This window comes from Ranitomeya imitator, chromosome 1 (genome assembly GCF_032444005.1).
Source record: "Ranitomeya imitator isolate aRanImi1 chromosome 1, aRanImi1.pri, whole genome shotgun sequence".
NCBI classification, from domain to species: domain Eukaryota; kingdom Metazoa; phylum Chordata; class Amphibia; order Anura; family Dendrobatidae; genus Ranitomeya; species Ranitomeya imitator.
Genome location: NC_091282.1, coordinates 698,821,690 through 698,839,348, shown reverse-complemented (window position 1 = coordinate 698,839,348; position 17,659 = coordinate 698,821,690). Strand labels below are relative to the sequence as shown.

Genomic DNA, 17,659 nt, shown 5'->3' with positions numbered 1-17,659 from the left:
TCAGATAAGTGGCCCTCCCAGTTGGCCGTCTCAAGAAAAAAACGGACCGCTCTTAACCCATCAGAATGTCTTATTGATGTGTATAGTGACTCGATGTCAATAGTCACTATCAACATATTTTCATCAATTGAGATACCATCGATCTTGGTGAGAACATCAGTAGTGTCTCTGACATAGGAGGGGAGTGTTTCAACTAAAGGTTTTAAATAAAAGTCAATAAATTTGCATACACTATCACTCAACCCTCCTATGCCAGAGACAATTGGGCGTCCAGGGGGATTTACCTTATCCTTATGTATCTTCGGAAGAAAATACAATGTCGCCACTTTTGGATATTTTGGCAACAAACCATCCAAGACCTTTTTGGGGACAATACCAGACTCATGGGCATAGTTTATTATCAATTCCAATTCCATCTGAAATTTTGACATTGGATTTTGTGGGAGTATGCGATAAATGTCCTTATTTTTTAGCTGGCGAAATGCCTCTTTCTCATATTTCTCAACTGGCCAGATCACGACATTCCCTCCCTTGTCTGCCGGTTTTATCACTACCATATCCAGTGATTGCAATTCCTTCAAGGCTTGTCTCTGTCTCTCAGTGAGATTATCATTATGTATCTTATGTGACAGTCCTTTCAAGTCCTCTGTGACCAATCTACAGAAGATTTCTACTTGAGGACAGACAGACAAGGAAGGGAACGTACGTGATCTGGACACAATCGAGGAGGGAAAAGAAATACCTTGATTTTCAGCTTCTTGTTCATTCAATAGATCTTCTAGCGCCGTCAGTGCTTGCTGTTCAGTGGCACTCATAGGGCCCAATTGCACGTTAGCCTGATTGTGAAGCTTCTTTAGCACAAGTTTACGACATAGAAGGTGAACATCCTTCAAAGCTGTGAAAAAATCAAAGCCATTACGTGGCACAAAATTTAACCCCAACTATAGCAATTCACATTGAGTCTCAGATAGAGGATAAGATGACAGATTAATTACCTCTAAGTTCGTATTTTTTGCCCTCCGCTCATATGTTGAAGGGAAATTTTGTTTCCTTTTATTGTTTGTGGGATTTCTTTTGGGATATCTAGGATTCCCATATCCATCTTTATCGGAAGCTTTGGTATTTTCAGAGGCGATGCTTGACTCATCAGCTGATGTGAGGGAGGAAATTGATCCAGATCTCATTTGGAATTTGGGGCGATTGCTACTACGATTCCTTTTCCATCTATATACTTTATTCTCCTGGAAATCAAGATTGTCTCTATGTAGTTTTTTGGCTTTAAGTTCCCCAATTTCTTTTTCCCATATGGAAAATTCTTTCTCTAAATCAGCATTGAGTCTATCCAAAGCATCAGGGGTCAAATCACCCTTAATAGAGGACTGTAGTCCATCTATTTCTTTTTCTAACTCTCCCAGTTTATTTTCATCCAACTTAATTAGGAGTTCTATAAAGCCTCGAGAACATTTTGTCGCAGTCTCCTCCCATTCTTTTTTAAACGTGTCGTCCTCTACTGGAAATGAGGGAAAAATTTGAACACGTAATCCTCTAGGTATTAAGCCCCTGGTCAGGTATTGCCCCAAGGATGCCCTGTTCCACCACAGTCTAGTTCGTTTGTGAAGTAGGATTTTTAATCTATTAATTTGTTCCTTAGAATCCCTGTTGCTTGACTCCAGAGTGCCAGCTGAGTCCTCCTTAAAAACGTCATTCAAGCGAGATAACCAGGATTGGTCTCGAGCACGAAAGTCCATGTGCTTAGGATTAGAGACTGTGAATAACACAGAAAGAGTAAATATACACACAAAAAGAATCCAGCACTTCATATTTCTTAGGACCAAAGGTATATAAATGTCAAGACCTTTCCCTTGTATTCAATTTTTTGGATATTAGCTTGTTTGTCGGGGAGGATGGGAGGTTGGAAACAGACCTATATAGAAAAGACACTTCTGTTAATGCACTCCTACATGCCTCCTCGGCACACAGCTATTCCACAATTAAAGCCATCCCAGTTGGCCAGTATCTCAGAAGCAAACGGATCTGCTCAACAATGACCCGGTTTGAGAGACAATCCACGATCTTGGCGGAAAGATTTAAGTCCAGGTGATATAGCGCCCGTAGTATAAAAGCTGGATATAGACGTGCACAACGTACAGATAGAAGAGATCTATTGAAACCATCCAAGAAGAAGGACGAAGTGAGTGAGTACAGGATGAGCTATATTTCTACATCAAATTGCCAGTGGGATCGGATCCATGGAATTTTGAGAAAACACTGGCCAGTACTGCTCACGGACTCAGTCTTGGCAGCCCACATACCAAAAGTGCCCCATATGACTCAGAGGAGGAGCAAAAACTTGCGTGACCATCTGGTAAAAAGCCACTATGTGGCGAAAGAAAAAAGACTGTTTAATTATGGTGGCCCAAAGAATGGCTGCTTCCCCTGTGGGTCATGTGTGGCATGCCCCAACATTTTAAGATGTGATACATTTATGACATCTGACGGGAGCAGGGAATTCAAGATTCGTGAACACATTTCCTGTGGCACGTCATACGTGATTTATTACGCTACTTGTCCCTGCTCCCTGATATATATGGGGCTAACTTCTAGGGAGCTAAAGATTAGGGTCCGTGAGCATGTGCGTGATATTAAGGCCGCAAAGGAGGAGTTAGATACATCTACTTTAAAAACCTTACCTAAACATTTTAGGGAATTCCATGGATCCGATCCCCGTGGTTTAAAGGTTAGAGGTATCGACTGCATTCACGGTGGAGTGAGAGGTGGAAACCTTAAACAAATTCTCGCTCAGCGTGAGTGCAGGTGGATTACAATCCTGGATACCTTATCCCCAAAGGGGTTAAATGAAAAACTCACTTTTGCACACTTTTTGTGATGCTTTATATTTGAGACCATAGTATGTCCTGTTCCACCCGCAGTCTATATAGGTTCAATGTTATGTAACTATTTTATGTGTGATATTACTAAGTAATTGTTTCCAAGTTGCTTTATTTTAATTTCTTGTCCTGTTTGTCCTTTTAGTGTATTTTTCGTGTTTGTATTGAGCATATATGGGACACAGAAGACTGACTCCGTCCTTTGGGGAACTTCTATTGGGAGGATGAGGAGAAATCATCGGCGGTCGTCAGAAAGGAAATTCTTATAGTCATAGAGCGTTATGTAACAGTTAATGTTAACATTTATAGTAAATCCCTATATATAGGTATTGTGTACTATGTCACTTCAATATTTATGTCACAAAAAGAATCTTGTTCAAGCAGTGACATGTGGTTCATTACTTGCTATTTTAATGCATTCACGATGCACTTTAATATAACACATTCGGGATCACTTTCTATGCTCGTTATATTGTGTGTCTTTTATAAACTATTGTCTCCATTAGGTGGCTTTTATGCGTTTAATTAACGTTAATCCATGTTATACATGGTCATTTTATATATATTTTTGTATGGTAGTATTGAATCGACGATCCTCTCCCCTGTATGTTTAGGAGGGGGATCGCTGATTTTATATGTTCACTTTCACTCCCCATTACCTATATATTCAGGGATTTCTCTCTTTGTTTTTTCTTTTCTACTTACATCATGGCCGCCGTTGGTGCGCGTGCGCATTGTGATTCATCTGGCACAGCGTACGATATATCTTTTAATATAGTTTTTTGTATGAGAGTATTGATTTTTGCGATCCTCTCCCCTGTATGTTTAGGAGGGGGATCGCCGATACTAGATGTTCACTTTCATTCATCATTACCTATATACTCAGGGACTTCTCCCCTCTTCTTTTCTCCTCCCTCTTATGTATATCATGACCGCTGATGGTGCGCGTGCGCACTGCGACCCATCCCGCAGAGCGTACCACTATGGGCGACAGAGATACACAGTGCGCATGCCTCTGACGTCATCGGGTGGATTTTCACCCGCATGCGCACTGTGTGATGACGCCGATAGGAGGCGGCTCTTTGTGTGTGTGAGGAGGGACGCGGGCGCATGCGCCGCCTTCCAATCAGCGGGTCATATCCTCATAAAAGGACGGGTAGTTGCAGGATGAGTTTACATCCCCTTTGAGAAAGCCATCAAAACGCAAAATGCGCGTCAGGGGTCATAGGGCGGGCCACTGAAATTCCGCGACTTACAATGGGTAAGCATGCCAGTGATGTATACGATCTTTAAAACTGGGTGGTGCTGTTTATACATGTGTATTTGTGATGCAAATTTGATCCTCCTTTATATGAATGTGAAAGCACCTGCAGCAATGGAGCTGCTTCACACACATGGATACATGCTATGCCAAGTCTGATTAATGGAACAGTGTGCCTTCCTTTGAGTGCTCAGTTGTTGTTCCCTCATATACTCTCGTATTATATGTTATTAGAATATATGTTTAATAAAATTTATATACTTTTTATCTGGTGATATATGTACTCTTCTTTTTGGTGTAGAAAGAACAGCCATGTAGTATATAGCACAGCCCACGTAGCATATAACAGCACACGTAGTATATAACACGGCCCACGTAGTATGTAGAACAGCCATGTAGAATATAGCACAGCCCACGTAGCATATAACAGCCCATATAGTATATAGCACAGGCATAGTATATAACACAGGCTCTACACACAGCCTTCGTGCACCATCACACAAGCTTTATCCACTATCAGACAGGCTCTTTACATTGCTAGACAGCCTTCTTGCATAACCATACTGGCTTTATCCATTACCGTACAGGCTGCACACACTGCCATACAGCCGTTGTGCATCACCATGCAGGCTTTATCCTTTACTGTACCGGCTCTGCACACTGCCATACAGGCTCTACACATTGCCATAAAGCCATCATGCACGATCATACAGGCTTTATCCACTACCGTACAGGTTCTACATGCTGCCATTAAGGCTCTACACACTGCCATACAGGCTACATGTGTGGAAATCCTTACACTGCCATATAGGCTCCATGCACTGCAGTAATGGCTTTATACATTGCCATATAAGCTCAGTCCACTATACAGATACCCTGAGTTACCATTTAGGTTCTTTTAACTGATGGACAGACTCCACCCACAAGATCCATGCATTGGCATACTGGCTCCATGCACTGCAATACAGATTGCACTGCCATGCAGGCTTCATGCACTGTAATACAGGCTCCTTGTGTTGCCATGCACAGGCTTCTTGCCTACTGCAGAGGCTCCATTTGTGACAGTTCCAGCTTCATACACATTTACAGAATCGCAGCTTTGCCACACAGACTCTGTACACTGCTGTACAGTCTCTGTGCACTACCATGATTCATGGTAGTGCACAGAGACTGTACAGCAGTGTACAGAGTCTGTGTGGCAAAGCTGCGATTCTGTACATGTGTTCCATGATACATGCTCCATTGCTCCATGCATTGCCGTATACACTCCCACAAAGGCTCTCTGTGTTGCCATACAGTCTTCATGTACTCCGATGCAATGCTGTGATTAGTGTTCCAGGCTCAGCAGGCTGCATCCCCCCGCCCTCGCAATGAATTGGGACTGAAGACTCACTCACTGCTAGACACAGTGCCGTTGCCCCTTTGTGGACACAGGGACAGGGTACACCGACCGTGCAGCTGCTGCTCGTCTTCTGCTTAGCGCTGCCGCTGGACCTGTCCTGGAGGGTGGACGAGGAATCATGGATGATCTTCTCTGAGCTCTTGCCTCTTAGGACGACGAGCTCTCACCCGACCGGAAGTGACAGGACAGATGACCGCTGGCCCGGAAGTGACTCTCTTCGTATCCATGGTGACGGCAGAGGTATGTATTGCCGCTGTGCAGCGCCAGCGAAACCCTCAGAGAGCTATGTGGATGTGCTCCGCCAGGCTCCGAGTCCTGGCTGGGAGAGGGATTTGAATGACTGAGTGACAGTCACACACAGCAGGGATGTACTCCGGCTGCGGGGCCCCCAGGAGCGCATGTGTGTACAGCACTTGTAAAGTTATTACCATAAATGGGCCCCCCTGTCTCGCCAGGGCCCCGGCCTTTGCCCGGGTACGCCGGGTGCTGACGCCGGCCCTGTTGGGTAGCATATAATGGACTTTTTTGTCCTACTGTTTGTACTGTTTCTTATTTTTAGGTAGCCCTACATTTGTTTGTGTTACAAGCAATGTAAGTTATGTGTACAATAGTGCAATACAAACCTTGCTTGTACGTCACAAAGAAGGGACCCTAGCAGAGTGGACAGCAATTCTTAGTCCCAGCCATTTTTATTTTTCCAATATGTGAGGGTTGCTCTGTTTTTCTTGCACCTTTTATAGCAGAAAGGTGTAAGATGGAAATACCGGTGTAACTTGCTTGAATGACCCTTTTCTTGAAGAGACAAATTTGTTTTTTTTTACTTAATATTCTGGCTGAGCAAATCTTGGGAGCAAGAAAATTTGTATTTTATAAAACTTATTATTTGTCACTCATTGATATTTTTTGGTTAATTTATACTAAAGCCTTTGACATTTCTTTTACTTACCGTATTTTTCGGATTATAACATACACTTTTTTTCCCACAAATTTTATGGGAAAATGAGGGTGCGTCTTATAATGTGGATATACCTTACCTGCCGCAGGGTAGCTGCTGGAGGAGGCAAGAATGGAACCTTGCTACAGACCGCAGAATAGGATGGGGGGGTGTTCGGAAATTCACCGCTGCAGGTGTTCGGTGGTGCAGGGGCTCTGCCAACATTTTGTGAAAGCCCAGAGCCCCTGCACTTACATGGTTTACTATGCGGTGGACTTCGAGAAAATGGCTGCCGGGGGTGTCGCATGCACAGATGGAGATCTTAGTGCTGAGATCTCATCTCCCGAGGCTTCAGATCTACTATAGCCCTTTAGCCTCATTTGCATATCAATTCAAATGCTGATGTCTCAGTAAGGCCAGGGTCGCTCTTGGTGAGTGTGATGCGAGAAACTCACGCATCAATACCTGGCACTACCACCGGCACTCGGCCGGAGCGTATGGCTGCATGTATTTCTATGCAGCCACACGCTCTGGTCTGAGTACCGGCGACAATGTCGGGTATTGATGCGCGAGTTTCTTGCATCACACTTGCAAGTGTGACCCCGGCCTAACAAGGGAACGGGAACTGGTCATGTAAAGGCATTGCTGAACTTGTCTCTGAAAGAGTTACCGGTACATATAAATAGCTTGTGGTGTGAAGTCCTGCCGACAGATTCTCTTTAAGTAATGTAGAAAAAATAAAATTAGGGGAGCTAGTAAAGTGATCAAATCCAGGATTATAGTGTATGTGTTGCTTTATCGTTGGGCATTTTTTAGGATTGGATTGATTTTTTTTTTGGCATTGGATTGAAGCATTTGCAAGGTCAGATACAGTAATCTGGGATTTGACCTGTTCTTCATGAATTGTCCTTGTCCCCACAAATTTTTTCCTTTCCCTTTCCTACATTATCCATTTGATTATGGCATATCAACACCAAAATGGTTGTAATGTACAGCAGTTCTGAGATTATTGCAAAACGCGCCCACTGATATTAGTACAAAGCACATTACCTATGGTACTTCTTCTGACAACCCTGTATTACTTTATTCTCTTGTTTTCTAGTCTCAAACAATTCTTTAATATTAATTGTGTTCAAAGGTTGTTAATTGAGAACGTAACTGAGAAATGGGTTTTGTTTCTGCAATTTTTCTAGAGTCTGGTTCTTGACATCTGTCATTGTCCTCCAAGTGATCGACATGCTACAAATGTCTTTACTTGGTAGACCCCTTTTCTAAGGTTGACATGCATTACAGGTAAAAATAGTACAGAGAGCTGCAATCTGCACAGAGAATTGCAGATCTATGAATACAGACTTCCTGGAAGATTTTCTCATCTGGTAAAGCAGCACAGAGTAAATGATTTTTCCAATTTACAATAATCCTGTATGTTATATAGCATAACCGCTCCCAAGTGGCCTATTGAAAATGCATACACAAGGGTTATGGTCAATTTATTTCTTTGCAGAACTGGACGCACAGATCTTACTCATGAGGGTCAACTCATTTTTTAAGACTTGCAATCTAAATTTTCCCAAATTCCTGCTGTCTATGTGCTGAGAATGTCTATAATAAATTTAAAGAGCATATCTAAAGTTGTATATGATTTTATAGAAAGTATAGACTTTCATTGTTTTGTGAATGCTGGACCCATAGAAGCATATGGGCAGCTTTTCTTCGAAACAAGAATAGTCAATTTGTGCTTCTTTAACCGTAGACTTTGAAGAAAAAATACATTTATTAACAAGAGTATCTTAACCCCTCTACAATGGACCAGTTTACTTTTTGCTTTTTTGCTTTTTCTTTTTTATAGTTTTTTCCTCCACTTCTCCCAAGAGCTATAACTTTTATATTTTTATATCCTCATAGCCGTATGAGGGTTTCTTTTTCGCAGGACGAATTGTACTTTTGAAAGACACCATTCATTTTATCATTTGATGCAGTGGAAAGTGGGAAAAAATTCCAAGTGCATTAAAATTGCAAAACAAGTGCAATAACTTTTTTTTTTTCCAATTATCATGTTCATTATACGGTAAAACTGTTGTGGAAAATAGTATTCTCCAGGTTAGTATGATTATGCAGCTGCTAAACATGTATAGGTTTTGTTTGTTGGTAAAAAATATTTTTTTAATTAAAAAAAAAATACATATATATTTTTTGCTAGTGTTGTCATTTTCCAACACCTGAAAGATTTTACATTTTTGGGATATAGGGCTGCGTGAGGGGTTATTTTTTCGCACTCAGCAGACATTTTATTAATACCATTTTGGGGTAGATACAATGTTTTGATAGCGTCTTTCATTTTATTGCAATGCTGTGATGGACAAAAAACCCTGAAATGCTGCAACTTCAATTTTTGTCTTGTTGCGCCTTTTACCGATCATATTAATTTATTTTATATCTGGATACATCGGACTTTTATGAATCCACAGATACCAAACATGTGTATTTTATTTTTACTTTATTATTAATGAGGCAAAAGGGGGTGATTTGAACTTGTGAATATATATATATATATACACTGTGTGTATATATATACACTTGAAACAACACAAATACTCACCATATTTATTTGCATATTCTATATCCTGGCTGCTGCATTCACTCACATTCACCGCCCTTGCATTAACTCTCTACACTCCATCCATATCGGCCCCTCTGTCCTTGCCTCTCCTATGTATAGCACTCATGCTCTGTTCACATTGCTTAGCAGCGCAGATCCATTCAGTCCCACCATCCAACACAAGAGACGCTCTCACAAATCACTTAACCATCTGCTCACTCTTTCGATCCTCCTCCTCCTAGTTGCTGGAGACATCTCTCCAAACCCCGGCCCCCCATGTTATAGCCAGTCAAACCTCCCAATTGCTACACCCAGAAACCCCTCTAACCTTATTAATATTCCCTGCATGCCTTCTGTCTCTTTGAATTGTGCCCTTTGGAATTCTCGCTCTGTGTGTAATAAACTCTCCTTCATCCATGACTTCTTCCTTTCTAATTCTCTTAACCTCCTGGCTCTTACTGAAACCTGGATCCAGCAGTCAGACACCACCGCTGCTGCTGCTCTTTCATATGGTGCACTACACTTTTCTCATACCCCAAGATCAGACAACAGAGCAGGTGGAGGCGTTGGTCTGCTCCTTTCACCAAAATGTACTTTCCAAGTTATCCCCCAAGTACCCTCACTTGTCTTCCCTTCCTTTGAGGTCCATGTGGTCAGACTCTACGTCCCCTTCTCCATGCGAGTGGTGGTGGTGTATCGTCCTCCCGGCCCCTCTCATCAGTTCCTGGATCACTTTGCCACCTGGCTTCCACACTTTCTTTCCTGTGACACCCCCACCCTTATCATGGGTGATTTCAACATCCCTATTGCCTCTCCCCTCTCCCCATCTGCTTCTCACCTTTTGGCTCTAACCTCCTCTTTCGGCCTCTCGCAGCATACTAACTCGCCAACACATGAAGATGGAAACTCCCTTGACTTGGTCTTCTCCCGGCTTTGCTCAGTGGATGATTTCACAAACTCCCCTCTCCCACTCTCTGACCACCACCTTCTTTCATTCTCTATCAAGAACTGCCATCCCGCTCAGGTCACCCCCACTTTCCACACTTATAGAAACATACAGGCCATTAACACCCAGGAACTTATGAAGATCTTGCAGTCCTCATTGGCCCCAATCTCCTCCATCTCATGTCCTGATTCTGCTCTGAAGCATTACAATGAAACCCTGCAAAGTGCCCTGGATGAAGCTGCTCCTCCTATACATAAAACAACTCGGCACAGACGGCAACAACCGTGGCACACGCTGCAAACACGTTTCCTGCAGCGGTGCTCCAGGTGCGCAGAACGTCTGTGGAGAAAATCTAATCTACCCGAAGATTTCATCCATTATAAGTTCATGCTAAAGACATACAATTCTGCCCTTCACCTTTCCAAACAAACCTACTTCAACACCCTCATCACCTCCCTGTCCAATAACCCTAAACGTCTCTTTGACACGTTCCAGTCCCTACTCAACCCAAGAGCGCAGGCCCCAACCACGGATCTCCGTGCTGACAATCTGGCCAATTACTTCAAAGAAAAAATTGACCATATTCGACAGGAAATCATCTCCCAATCTCTTCATACCATGCACTGTCCTCCCTCCCCCACTGCATCTAGTTCACTCTCTGACTTTGAACCAGTTACAGAAGAAGAAGTAAGCAGGCTCCTTGCATCTTCTCGCCCGACCACTTGCACCAGTGACCCCATTCCGTCACATTTCCTCCAGTCCCTTTCCCCGGCTGTCACCTCTCACCTAACTAAAATATTCAACCTTTCCCTCACTTCCGGTATTTTTCCCTCCTCATTTAAGCATGCCATCATACATCCATTACTTAAAAAACCATCCCTCGACCAAAACTGTGCCGCTAATTATAGACCTGTCTCTAATCTTCCCTTCATCTCTAAACTCCTCGAACGCCTGGTCCACTCCCGTCTTACCCGCTATCTCTCAGATAACTCTCTTCTCGACCCTCTTCAATCTGGTTTCCGCTCTTTACACTCTACTGAAACTGCCCTCACTAAAGTCTCTAATGACCTACTAACAGCTAAATCTAATGGTCACTACTCCATGCTAATTCTCTTGGATCTCTCTGCAGCATTTGATACTGTGGATCATCAGCTCCTCCTCACTATGCTCCGCTCCATCGGCCTCAAGGACACCGTTCTCTCCTGGTTCTCCTCCTATCTCTCTGACCGATCCTTCACTGTATGTTTCGCTGGTTCCTCCTCCTCTCACCTTCCCCTTACTGTTGGGGTTCCTCAAGGATCAGTCCTAGGCCCCCTCCTCTTCTCTTTGTATACTGCCCCTATTGGACAAACAATCAGTAGATTTGGCTTCCAGTACCATCTCTATGCTGACGACACCCAACTATACACTTCGTCTCCTGATCTCACGCCTGCCTTATTAGAAAACACCAGTGATTGTCTTACCGCTGTCTCTAGCATCATGTCCTCCCTCTATCTGAAACTAAACCTGTCAAAAACTGAACTCCTCGTGTTTTCTCCCTCTACTAACCTACCTTTGCCTGACATTGCCATCTCCGTTTGCGGTTCCACCATTACTCCAAAGCAACATGCCCGCTGCCTTGGGGTCATCCTTGATTCTGACCTTTCATTCACCCCCCACATCCGATCACTGGCTCGCTCTTCTTACCTGCATCTCAAAAACATTTCTAGAATTCGCCCTTTTCTTACTTTCGACTCTGCAAAAACTCTTACTGTTTCACTTATTCATTCTCGTCTGGACTATTGTAACTCTCTACTAATCGGCCTCCCTCTTACCAAACTCTCCCCGCTCCAATCTGTCCTGAATGCTGCTGCCAGGATCATATTCCTCACCAACCGTTACACCGATGCCTCTACCTTGTGCCAGTCATTACACTGGCTACCCATCCACTCCAGAATCCAGTACAAAACTACTACCCTCATCCACAAAGCACTCCATGGCTCAGCACCACCCTACATCTCCTCTCTGGTCTCAGTCTACCACCCTACCCGTGCCCTCCGCTCCGCTGATGACCTCAGGTTAGCATCCTCAATAATCAGAACCTCCCACTCCCGTCTCCAAGACTTTACACGTGCTGCGCCGATTCTTTGGAATGCACTACCTAGGATAATACGATTAATCCCCAATCCCCACAGTTTTAAGCGTGCCCTAAAAACTCATTTGTTCAGACTGGCCTACCGCCTCAATGCATTAACCTAACGATCCCTGTGTGGCCTATATTAAAAAAAAAAATAAAAATTAATTAACTGGTTCATGCAGCTTTACATGAACACCCAAGCCTTACACTATGGCTGGTCCGAATAACTATAGCAATTGTTACCATCCACCTCTCGTGTCTCCCCTTTTCCTCATAGTTTGTAAGCTTACGAGCAGGGCCCTCACTCCTCTTGGTATCTGTTTTGAACTGTATTTCTGTTATGCTGTAATGTCTATTGTATGTACAAGTCCCCTCTATAATTTGTAAAGCGCTGCGGAATATGTTGGCGCTATATAAATAAAAATTATTATTATTATTATTATATATATATATATATATATATATATATATATATGTATATATTCACAAGTATATATATATATACAAACCTTGTAGTGAGTCCCTACCCCCCTAATGGAGCCGAGCCGTGCACCGACCACCGACACAGTGGCAGTGTACAGGCAGGGCAGACAGTCCGGTGTCTCACAGAACCCATTCTGCAAGACAAAGTTCCCATGACTCCTGACCGCGCAACCCCACCAGCACAAAACCACAATGCCACCACACAGCATCCACACCAAATGTAAGAGCACTGAAACTCACGTACATCAAGCTCTTCAGTGAGAGCAGAAATGGGCTAGACCCCTTACTTTGCAGCCTCCTGCTAATTTAACCCCTTCATGACCTTGGGATTTTTCGTTTTTCCGTGTTCGTTTTTCACTCCCCTCCTTCCTTTTTATTTGTCAGTCAATTTGGCCATGTGAGGGCTTATTTTTTGCAGGATGAGTTGTACTTTTGAACGACATCATTGGTTTTAGCATGTCGTGTACTAGAAAACAGGAAAAAAATTCCAAGTGCGGTGAAATTGCAAAAAAAAGTGCAATCCCACACTTGTTTTTTGTTTGGCTTTTTTGCTAGGTTCAATAATTGCTGACCTGTGATTCTCCAGGTCAGTATGAGTTCATAGACACCTAACGTGACTAGGTTATTTTTTACCTAAGTGATGAAAAAAAATTCCAAACTTTGCTAAAAAAGAAAAAAATAATTTGCGCCATTTTCCGATACTTGTAGCGTCTCCATTTTTCATGATCTGGGGTCGGTTCAAGGCTTATTTTTTGTGTGCCGAGATGACGTTTTTAATGATAGCATTTTGGTGCAGATAAGTTCTTTTGATCGCCCGTTATTGCATTTTAATGCAATGTCGCGGCGACCAAAAAAAGTAATTCTGGCGTTTCGAATTTTTTTCTCGCTACGCTGTTTAGCGATCAGGTTAATGCTTTTTTTTATTGATAGATCGGGCGATTCTGAGCACGGTGATACCAAATATGTGTAGATTTGATTTTTTTTTATTGATTTATTTTGTTTGGGGCGAAAGGGGGGTGATTTAAACTTTTATATTTTTTTTATTTTTTTCACATTTTTTTTAACATTTTTTTTAACTTTTGCTATGCTTCAGAAGCAGGCACAGCACGATCACCTCTGCTACATAGCAGCGATCTGTTGTTCGCTGCTATGTAGCAGAATTGCAGGTGTGCTGTGAGCGCCGACCACAGGGTGGCGCTCACAGCTACCGGCGATCAGTAACCATAGAGGTCTCAAGGACCTCTATGGTTACAATGGAGAAGCATCGCCGACCTCCGATCATGTGACGGGGGTCGGCGATGACGTCATTTCCGGCCGCCCGGCCGGATGCGGTAGTTAAATGCCGCTGTCTGCGTTTGACAGCGGCATTTAACTAGTTAATAGGCGCGGGCAGATCGCGATTCTGCTCGCGCCTATAACGGGCACATGTCAGCTGTTCAAAACAGCTGACATGTCCCGGCTTTGATGCGGGCTCACCGCCGGAGCCCGCATCAAAGCGGGGCTTCTGACCTCGGACGTACTATCCCGTCCAAGGTCAGAAAGGGGTTAAAATCACCTGTGCCAAATGGGAGGGACCCACTACGAGGTTTGCTGTGACATGGCAATGGGCTTCATACAGTCTAATCAGAATGTTAACTAAGAACCTCATGTTCAGATATATTTTTATTTTTTGTCTAGCGGCATTAGATCATTGTATGATTTTTGGAGGTGCTGCTCATTCTCTTTTTCAGCAAGATATTGTCTTTGTAGACATACCCATAAACGGTTGATCTTTTCTTTCTTTCTTTCTTTCTTTCTTTCTTTCTTTCTTTCTATCTTTCTTTCTTTCTTTCTTTCCTTTTTCTTTCTTTTCTTACTTTCTTTCCTTTCACTCTTTCTTTCCTTTCTTTCTTTCCTTCCATTCTCTTTCTATCTTTCCTTACTTTCCTTTCTCTCTTTCTTTCTTTCTTTCTTTCTTTCTTTCTTTCTTTCTTTCTTTCTTTCTTTCTTTCTTTCTTTCTTTCTTTCTTTCTTTCCTTCCTTTCTCTTTCTTTCCTTTCTTTTTTCTCTCTCTCTATATATACACAAGGTGGGCCATTTATATGGATACATCTAAATAAAATGGGAATGGTTGGTGATATCAACTTCCTGTTTGAGGCACATTAGTATATGGGAGGGGGAAAACTTTTCAAGATGGGTGGTGACCATGGCAGCCATTTTGAAGTTGGACATTTTGGATCCAACTTTATTTTTTCCAATGGGAAGAGGGTCATGTGACACATCAAACTTATTGAGAATTTCACAAGAAACACTGGCCCATGGCGACTAATCCACTTTCTAGGAAACTGTTCATGTAGGAATGCTCGGCCCTGACACCCATAATGTGGTGGTGCACCATCTTGCTGGAAAAACTCAGGGAATGTGCCATCTTCAGTACATAAAGAGGGCAACACATCATCATGATGGTCGTGGGCCAGTTGAATGGCCACCAAGGTCTCCTGATCAGACCTTAGACTTTGATCTTTGGGGTCATCTGAAGGCAATTGTCTATGCTGTGAAGGTACGAGATGTGCAGCATCTGAAACAATGGATAATGGAAGCCGTGCTAGCATTTCTTCTGTGGTGTTGCTATCAGTGTTGTGAGTTCTGTTTTTGGGCTCCCTCTGGTGGTTACTGATGGTACTGGGTGACTTGTGTTCTCTGCGGTCTCTGGTGTCCACCTGTTCCATCAGGTTATGGGAGTTTCCTATTTAACCTGGCCTTTTTGTCATTTCCTCGCCGGCTATCAATGTAATCAGCGTGTCTTTTTACCTCTGCTCCCTGCGTCTGTTATCTTCAGGACAAGCTAAGTTTTGATTTTCCTGTTCCACGTTTTGCTTTATTTTTGTCTTAGTCCAGCTTGCTGATATGTGATTCCTTGCTGCTGGTTGCTCTAGTGGGCTGAAATTACTCCTCATGTTCCATGAGTTGGCACATGAGTTCAAGTAATTTCAGGATGGTTTTTTGAAGGGTTTTTCGCTGACCGCGCAGTTCACTTTTGTATCCTCTGCTATCTAGCTTTAGCGGGCCTCATTTTTGCTGATTCTATTTTTATAACTACGTATGTGCTTTCCTCTCATTTCACCGTTATTACATGTGGGGGGCTGCTATTTCTGTGGGGTGTTTCTCTGGAGGCAAGTGAGGTCTGTGTTTCTTCTAATAGGGGAAGTTAATCCTTCGGCTGGCGCGAGACGTCTAGGAATCATCGTAGGCACGTTCCCCGGCTACTGCTAGTTGTGTGTTTAGGTTCAGGATCGCGGTCAGCTCAGGTTCCATCACCCTAGAGCTTGTTTTGTTTTTGTGCTTGTCCTTTTGTGATCCCCTGCCATTGGGATCATGACAATCAGTGTGTCAAGAGTGGTAGAAGAGGGTTGCATTGACAATCCAACATAATGGGCAGTACTTTGAACACATTTTATAAGTGGTCATAAACCTGTAAATAACTAATGAAAGAATAAAGTTACGTTAAAACCAAGCACGCCATTTGTTTTTCTTGTGAAATTCTTAATAAGTTTGATGTGTCACATGACCCTCTTCCCATTGGAAAAAATAAAGCTGGATCCAAAATGGCCGACTTCAAAATGGCCGCCATGGTCACCACCCATCTTGAAAAGTTTTCCCCCTCCCATATACTAATGTGCCACAAACAGGAAGTTGATATCACCAACCATTCCCATTTTATTTAGGTGTATCCATATAAATGACCATATATAATATACACACATTCATTCTAAACACCATTCTTTTTGATACAGTACTACAAAACCACAATCACGCATGCATTGTTTTATTATGCAACTTAAATGAAACCTGTCTTGTGAAAAAAAACCCTATTAACCTGCTGATGTGAGTTTAATCTGTAAGTTAACAGTGTTCAGACACTATGCAGCTTCATCAATGAAAGGCCCACTATCGGGAGGAAAATTAAATGTATTTCTCCCGGCCGCCACCAATTTTCAGTCATAGAGTCACGGCTTCAGTCACATGTTAGGGCATGTTAGGTTAGGCTATGGGTTGAACCAGATGGACTTAAAGTCTTCCTTCAACCTTAATAACTATGTATGTTACTGCTCAGTTCATAATGAGTGGTGGCTGTAACCACACCCCAGCATTGACTGACAGCTGGCTCAGCAGTGCATTAGTACAGAGCCAGCTGTCAGGCGGGTGCACAATTCCAGACGCCACACACTGTGCCGGCCGAGCTTCTAGGATTAAAAGCCCAAGGTTGCCGGGACGATTAAAGTTAATTTCCTCTTGGTAGCTGGGCTTCCAGTGCGTCTACTGTACGGCTTCAGAATACTATTAACCTGCAGATCAACCCCATATTAAAATCGCTGGTTTTGGAAATGGGGCGTGTGAGGGGGTTGTTTTATAACAGTTTTGTCTATATAAAAGAACACCTGCAGCTTTGACCCATGAGCTGTGATATCAGAGTAATAAATTAATAATAGTCCACTTCCTTTGCAAACCTAGATCATTGCCCTTTAAATATGTTTAGTATGCGAAACATTGAATTTAATATACACAAAGAGCAAATCTATTTTTGTGAAAATCCATTTACAGCAGGGTATTCCTTGGCGATTCCTTTTCTGTACACTTGTTTCATATGTTGAAACATTTTAATAGGATGTGATTGGTAAATTGCAGCAATTAGTAAAGTCTGTGACCTCGGAATAAACAGTCCAAAAAATTACTGAATTAAAGTAAAACCAAAATAAATTACATCCTTTTTCTAATAGGCCATATTGACAAAATGTGTTTTCTCTCTTCCAGATTGAAGATATTATCACCAGGATGCAGGATGATAAATCTGGTGGAGTCCCTATAAGAACAGTCAAAAGCTTCCTGTCCAAAATCCCAAGTGTGGTTACAGGTAATAATGAGTTTTTATTCACCTTCATTCTGTAAATAATCCACTTAAACCTTTTTATCTCATGTCATCAGAATGTGATTTGTGGTGGTCTGACTGGGATGATCTGTATTCCTGATCCAGGTCCTTATCAAGAATAAGC

The 17,659-nt window shown here is 42.6% G+C and overlaps 1 protein-coding gene across 4 annotated transcripts in view; it reads left to right on the top strand.

Annotated features, from left to right (window-relative positions):
* The window catches only part of RGS6 (regulator of G protein signaling 6), a 696,740-nt gene that overhangs the window by 403,519 nt on the left and 275,562 nt on the right, over nt 1-17,659 (top strand). For all 4 annotated transcript variants that reach the window (XM_069731343.1, XM_069731326.1, XM_069731352.1 and 1 more), the window contains one exon: nt 17,421-17,520. In XM_069731343.1, coding sequence (XP_069587444.1) covers nt 17,421-17,520 — 100 coding nt within the window. The remainder of the gene's footprint in view (nt 1-17,420; nt 17,521-17,659) is intronic.